This window comes from Hippocampus zosterae, chromosome 11, assembly GCF_025434085.1.
Source record: "Hippocampus zosterae strain Florida chromosome 11, ASM2543408v3, whole genome shotgun sequence".
Lineage (NCBI taxonomy): Eukaryota > Metazoa > Chordata > Actinopteri > Syngnathiformes > Syngnathidae > Hippocampus > Hippocampus zosterae.
In genome coordinates this window covers 9,606,630-9,614,055 of record NC_067461.1, presented here as the reverse complement: position 1 = coordinate 9,614,055, position 7,426 = coordinate 9,606,630, and the positions used below count along the sequence as shown (strand labels likewise).

Sequence of the window (7,426 nt, the reverse complement as noted above, 5' to 3'; positions counted from 1 at the left end):
TTTCACATATTTTACTTGTTTTATTTGTTCGGTGAACAACTATTTGCCTTTTTAGAATCTATTTTAAAACTATTCAAATTGGAGATACCTCTAATAGGGCAGTGACTATCTAATATGTATGATGTGTACTACACTTCTATTTGTGGGGCAGTGACCTAATTTGTAACCAGGACAACTATTCAAACTATTTGTTTCTTCCAACAACAAACTGCCACAGAATCCTATATAATTATGTATTGTTGATAGCTGAGAAGTCATAATAGTCATAATGGAGCCACTTGGAAGATTTATCACTGCCTTATCATCTTTACGCAGACTCATTACACAACCATAATAAAGCGTGACTTAATCACAAGCAAGCTGCTCTCTGGAATAATTGCTCCCCACAGATGAATATGATGTGAAACAGACATGGACAGCAGATGTGTTTGAATGCTCCAACGTGCTCGTTCAAGAGATGCAACAGTGAGGAGTTTACACTTAAAATTAAGTGAATTAAATAAATATAATGGTTGTACAGTTACCGGCTTGTGCAATTTGTGCAGTAGATGTTTAGATAGCACTCTTATATAGCAGTTAGAGCGTGGATTTGACCCACAGCCTCTGATCTGTGACTAGTTTACCATGCCACCTTCTCAAAAATGAAATCAGATGATAGATGACGCCCTACTATACAGTACTGGTATATGTGCTTTCAAAATCCCCAAATCTTTGGCAACACACCAGGTATATGCCTATTACTAGCATTTGTGGACGCACTGTTTTATGGTGACAATAAAATCCAGACTTTATTCAAAGTGTTCCAATCTTTACACACGCCATACGTAATAAATGTAGCCTGAAGGATATTAAAGTGCACCCTGCATTGCCGCTGTAATGAAGCACCGCTTGTCCAATCAGAGGGACTTTTTTTTCAATGAGCAAATACACTCAGGCAATGAAAAAGTAAGGAGGATGGCTGCTCGCCATGGTGCTGTTGTAGTGATGCCTTCAATGTTTATCGGAGTTTTGTGAACCCGAGTAGGGAAGGGGCCACAAGTACGAGTGTGTCGTAACATCACTTCAGCGGAACATTAAGATTTTCTGAAGATAGTTTACATTGGAATATCTATCATTATCAACGCGTGGTATTCGAAATGTTTATTTAATGTTTCTAAATAGAATCTTCACTTTACGAGAGACGCGCGAAGGTAGCATACGGTGATCAGCCAGTTATCTTTTTTTTACGCCCCTCGGCTGTTCCACGTCGCCTACATGCTTCAGAGACAACAAACGTAGCGTACAGGTAAATAAATAAGCAATCATAAGATTTAATCTGCTCACTTTTGGAATTCACAAATGTGCCGTTGGATGTGACAATTGACTCGATGACAAAGCGACACAATGAACGCCAATTTGCCTGAACGCTCAATCTAAACACATGAAACGACATGTACTGTTTTTATTTTTTTCTTTAATAAGAGTCATGACCGACAACGTTTTATTCGATAGTTTTATAATCGCGAGCGTGTGCGGAAAATGACACCTGGCTGCCATTCTGTAACACTTGTTTTCAGCAGCATTTGTTGTTCTAGTCACATTCTCTCATTTCTGTCATTTAATAAATTTTTTTTTTAAAATAAATTCTGTGGGGCATTACAACATTAGACCTAAAATATTTTACCATGTGGTTATATATACTAAGGCAATTGATGGCATTCAAGTGCACCTTATAAGGTCAACACAGTGAAAACCCTCCATTTCCATTGTAAATTTTACTAAAATTTTATGTGATTTAAATATACATTTACCGTAATTAAGTTTAATTATAAATATATTCTGCTTATTACACCTGACATGGTTTCAATGAAAAAGGTCGTGACAACATTTTTAATTTGTGTGCATGCATGGTAGCATCTTGACATAAAACATGAAACATTTTCCCATATGGTAATGTACACTGATGCTAGTTCCAACAATATTGATCACATTATTGGCCACCATTGGGCCAACCTCAATGTATTGAGTAAACTTCTCTAAAATTAGCAATTAATATGGTTTACCTGACAAATCAATCTTTATAACAGTATAATAATATGGTGTTCTCATGTATCCATCCAAGTTTGTAACATACAGTACATGACTAAAAGACGCAAAGAGACAGTTGTTCTTTTCTCCGGTGAGACTGCGATAATCCCGTTACGGCGATTTATTTCTGCGGCAGTGGCCATCAAGTGCGAGGTCAAAGGTAAATCTCATGTGCATTAATGTGTTTGTCAGATAGAAGGGGCGACATGACTTTGACCAGAGGCTCCTTCACCTATGCCACTGGAGAAGAGTACCATGGCGAGTGGAAAGAAGGCAAGTGAACGTCCTTAGTATAACCCTGGACTGGTTGCCAGCCAATTGCAGAAAACGTATAGACAAACAATCATTCAGAGTCATGTTCGTAACTAAGGAACAATTTAGAATCTTCAATGAACCTAACATGCATGTTTTGGGAAATGGGGGATATAATTAGTAAAGTAAGAAAATGAGCTTTCTCTTATCTGAAGATTATTGTCAAACTAAATACAAAATAATTGAATTGCATGTCCTGCATTTTAAACAACTGCATAGCCTCTGCTAGTTTAATGCACCAAAGGCAGGCTAACAATTAGCATTTAAGTGGAGCAAATATCTGAACACAAGTAGTGCAGCAACACATGTCGAGGGGTAAATAACAATGCTCACAGGCATGTATTTATTCTCTGAGAAAAACGACTACTCATCCTGCCACGCTCTGAAGCTGAGAAAAGCCTCCAGTGCCGTATGTTCATGTCCGCCTTATACTACCTCCACAAGGCCAAGGCATGCACACCAGAATGACTAACATGATGTGTGACAAGAACTGTTTGATTCTTAAACTGTAATTACGTAATTACTGAATGCTTATATGTAGTTTTGCTTGACGTGTGTACCACTTTTCTACACGATCACATCAGTTTCTGTACCTATGGCTATTATTGGTCTGTGGATATTTGTACAAATTATAGGAATATTCTATAGTGTATCCATTTTTTAATCCTTTCCCATCAAATTCTCGCAAGAACACTGATTTAGAAGCTTTTGGGGAGATACCGTAATGTTAGCTGACATGAAGACTCAATTGCATCTTGGGAGCACATTTAACTCTTATAGTCCATTGGAAAACCTATTTGGTTACATTAGTGTAGATTCTACCTTAGAGCGGACATGAAATCCTCGTGAAGCTGTTTTGGACACTGTGGAGTAGCACGGGAAAGCAAGAGCATTCCTCGTGCGATTCCTAAAGCAGAAATCCCTGCTAAATATCAGGTGGATTAGAGTACAGTTAATTCTCGTCACACAGAAGGCAGATGGGACTCCTAATTCACTGCTAAACCTTTAGCTGACAGTGGGGAGGTGCATGGTGAAGTTTACAGTATTTCACGTGACAGACAGTAGCAACTATGATCGGAAAAGCCTTCATAGTCACTCTTCTGTATGAATGGATGCCTTTACATATGGGAAATTGACTTTCACCGAGTGTGTAATTCAAGAGCTAAATAAATGTTCACTTAGCTTCTTATAAAATTGCATGTGTTAAAAACTGTGAGGCTAAATGACACAACTTTCTACATCCATGGCATCACCACCTGGGCAAAAAAAACGCCTTGGAGCAGCGTTGTGTCAAAGCCAAAGGGTAAGCAGAGCTGCAGAGTCAGCACGGATCAGTATCTGCTCACACTATAGCCAGCATTAGCTTCTGATAATATTGCTTTGATAATGTTTGGTTGAATTATTCATTCGTCTGGGAGGGTAGTTGTGCTGTAAAATTATGACCATAATTCTTTGTCAATGAGGTATTTTGATGAAAACATGTCACCAATTTTAAGACACATGGAAACTATTTTAAATGATCCTTGTGTTGATTTGCCAGGTCGGAGGCATGGTGTCGGCCAGCTCAAGTTCCAGGATGGAACGCGTTTTTCGGGACAGTTTGAGGATGGTCTCTTCCACGGCGCCGGAGTCCTACTCTTTACGGATGGATCCAGGTGCGCAGGCAAGGAGGTGCTTTGTCCTCACTCAGACTACTAGTGATCTCCTAATCGTGAATCGTGTTTTGTTGCTCTGGCAGGTACGAGGGGGAGTTTGCGCATGGAAAGTTTCAGGGCCTGGGCATCTTTAGTCGTTTCGATGGCATGAAGTTCGAGGGAGAATTCAAAGACGGACGCGTGGAGGGATACGGTAAGTCCAGCACTACGCTAAAAGGCATTGCGCTCGAATGTTACGAGGCTCTGTCTGCCTTTAGGACTGTTGACGTTCCCGCATGGAACGCATGGCATTCCACGGAACGAGGGCTTGTTCCAAAACCACAAACTCCAAAGGCGAGAAAAGTGTCCGACTGTGGTGCAGAGGGCGCAGGCGTCGGCCACCAACGCTCGCAGTATCGCTCTTTGACTCTCACTAACTTTGACATCCATGTCATGGTCTTTGCTTGTTCGAGGAGTGCCTCAGGGAGGTATACTCCTCCCCCTCATGCTCCTTGTCCTCGTGACTTCTTTTGAAACAATGGATTTATGAAACACATGAAACCAAACCTTTAACATCAAGATTTTTTTCTACAGGAAGCACTCATTAATAGTGTCTTAGCAGGCTAATGGTGAGCAAACCAACATCAAAACGCTAAGAAAGAGAACACATAAGGCTTATTTCACACATTTGACCTACGACACCTGCAATATGAAGGACTATTTTGACCACGTTGAAACAAACTACCCAGATGATAAAATGATAGGTATTAAGGTACAAAGTTTTAATATTACTTAAATAAAAGTTGCCATTTTATGATAGTAAGAAAACATAATTTATGAGAATGAAGTCCTCATTTTATGAGAATTAACCTTTAGTTTTATATGAATAAATATCCTTTTTTTAATTAGACTAAAGTTCAATGCATTAAAAAAAACTTTCATTTTTCATTGTTAAATGCATAATATATTAAGGTCATAAAACAACGAGGAAGACAGTCATTTATGTTCAAGTCAAGTGTGGGATACATCCTAGGATGCTCTGGGACATTCATTGCGGGTTTGGGGTCTTCCAAAATCATACCCGCTCCCTCAGGTGACCCAGCCAGGGTCGATCAGACCCCGGCTTGTATCCCAGTAGCATTGACCCACATCGCTTCTCCTGATCCAGAAACATCTAGACGCTCTCTCTCTGCTGTCTCCATAGTGGCCTTGATTGATCTAAATTAGACGTGTGAATTTTTGGGCAGGCTGTTGATTGAGGATGACATGACATAATAATAAAGTCGTAATGTTATGAAAATAATGTAACATTATTCTGATCATATGAGATGCTGTACATGACAAAAGTTCTGTATTTTAGCTGAAAAAAGATCAAATGTAATATTATCGGGAATCATTGCCATTTCACCAGAAAAAAAATCATAAGATCTTCAAAATCTTACACCCAGGGGGAAAAAAATTAAGGGAATTAAAAAAAAAAAGTTTGATTATTGTTTTTTTTAGGTTAATTATATTTCACAATTTTACATCAAAAATTCCTAAATAATGCAGAAAGGAACGCGATACCTAATTTGGTTGCTATATTATGAGCATTAACCTCTGTTAAGATGAGGAAATGATCTTGATAAGGGACAATTTGACCTTTTATTAAAACTCACACTTTTGGTTTTCTCTTATAATTTCTTTCCAGCATGGTCCTGAATACTCCCGAGACTGCAGTAATAGACAATTGGACTCACTCGCTCATTTATTAGCTCTGCCTATCTTCAAATGATGCTCTACAATACAACAGCGCACTGCAATAAAGAGTTTCTTCTTTTCATTATTACCAAGGGATTGTTGTACATCAATACAGAATGTAAATTGATGATTTTTTTAAATACACATGCAGAAAATAATACTCTAACCCTGTAATCTCCCTGATGGAACGGGGTGTTGTTTTACGTTGCGTAGGTTTATTATGTCTCAAATGAACGGTCAAACAAGCTTAGGTACAGTGCACTTAAAAAAAACAACAAGAAAAAACACATTTCCATTTTGTTCCAGGAATGCATTTTCTTCATTTCACTTTTGCCTTAAAGACGTTTTTCGGATCCCACAAGCTCATGTCATCAGCCTCGCCTCCTCCCCTGCATCACTGACATCATCAACGCACGTGTGTGTGAGCGTGCGTGTCACACTAATGGATTTGTGGTGCGTATTTGAAGGCTGCCTTCACTTTGACAGACACATTGCTAAGCTGCGACTGCAGAGATCCGAGTGGCACTCTCTCAGCTCTCTGTGGAAAAGACCGCAGAGAGGATTTCATTGTATGTTGTTCACAATAGATGCCAGATATCTTCAAACTTGATGTTAAAAAAAAAAGCCTTTATTCCGGGACCTAAACTGAGGCAGCTGAAAGAATTTATGTACAGTTTGTGTGTGTGTGTGTGTGTGTGTGTTTATGTGAGGTGCACAGTGATTGTATTGACTTGGACCTACTGTACTGTACTGTATATCAGATGCATTGAGATGTGATGCACACAGGCCACAGCACAACTAGTGTGTGATGACAAATAGGCCTTAAAACGTGTTGATAAATCTTTTGCCTGCTTCCAACCAAAGAGACAATCCCGTGATACAATAATGGAAGTGTGAATCATAAAACTGGTGCGATCCAAATGACAGTTGTTTTCAATCGTGCAAGCACACACAAAAATGTCAAATCATTGCAGACACAAATGAGATTAAATCTGTAGGTGACATCAGATTCTAGCTGTAAATGTTCTCCAAATATCCTGTATATTATTGCTTGTATTCATGATAGCTCTGATTTATAAGTGTAAGGGGAAAAAATCAATATAAGCCCCTATGTTTGCTTGCTTTGAATGCTGCCTCTTTGTAGCATTAGAGGGCTGCGCAGTACAATTGTAAAATCGGGTTGGAAAAATGACGAGTCTTGAAATGCAATGAAAAATGCATCTTTCCAAAAGTGCATCGGGATCATTTAATATTCTCTCTGTACGTGAAATGTATGCTGTGTTTGTTCTCTTTGAATACTTTGTAATTTGAGTTCATTATTTTCATTTCTAGTGCGTTACCAATAACAACAAGAAGCGTGTATGGTGCTTTAATAAAGGCGTGCCTCTCCAGACATTCACCGGCCAGGCAAATATCATCGCCATGGTTACACCTTACATTTTTATTGATTGATTTATTTATTTATACGGAAACAACATAATGCGACTTTGAGAGGAAAAAAATGTTGGACAGGAACACATGTGTCGTACAGGGGTGTTCAATAAAGTCTTGTCTTGACAAGAAGCATGTGGTTTTGGCCGCTTGAAGCTTAAGTTGTATTTTCTATGCATTCTCTACAAATGTCATAAAGAACTAATTACAGTACCCGTCTATTGACTGTGTCAACAAAGGGA

General features: G+C 38.9%; 1 protein-coding gene across 2 annotated transcripts; it reads left to right on the top strand.

Annotated features, from left to right (window-relative positions):
• The first annotated feature begins 1,055 nt into the window (after positions 1-1,055).
• Positions 1,056-5,670, top strand: morn4 (MORN repeat containing 4). 2 transcript variants are annotated; one of them, XM_052081313.1, is made up of 5 exons: positions 1,056-1,285; positions 2,264-2,340; positions 3,920-4,034; positions 4,118-4,227; positions 4,292-5,670. In XM_052081313.1, exons 2-5 carry the CDS (start codon positions 2,274-2,276, stop codon positions 4,438-4,440), a joined length of 441 nt encoding a protein of 146 aa, XP_051937273.1. In that variant the 5' UTR covers positions 1,056-1,285; positions 2,264-2,273; the 3' UTR covers positions 4,441-5,670. The 2 variants fall into 2 exon arrangements, with proteins under 2 accessions (XP_051937273.1, XP_051937271.1); XM_052081311.1 differs by having other exon boundaries at positions 1,057-1,285; positions 2,260-2,340.
• Positions 5,671-7,426: the final 1,756 nt, after the last annotated feature.

Excerpts from the sequence above, each read along its gene's own strand:
- morn4 (XM_052081313.1), top strand. The coding sequence starts at position 2,274 with ATGACTTTGACCAGAGGCTCCTTCACCTATGCCACTGGAGAAGAGTAC. Across the intron at positions 2,341-3,919 it reads CCATGGCGAGTGGAAAGAAG|GTCGGAGGCATGGTGTCGGC; the intron begins GCAAGTGAACGT and ends TTGATTTGCCAG. Across the intron at positions 4,035-4,117 it reads CTCTTTACGGATGGATCCAG|GTACGAGGGGGAGTTTGCGC; the intron begins GTGCGCAGGCAA and ends TTGCTCTGGCAG.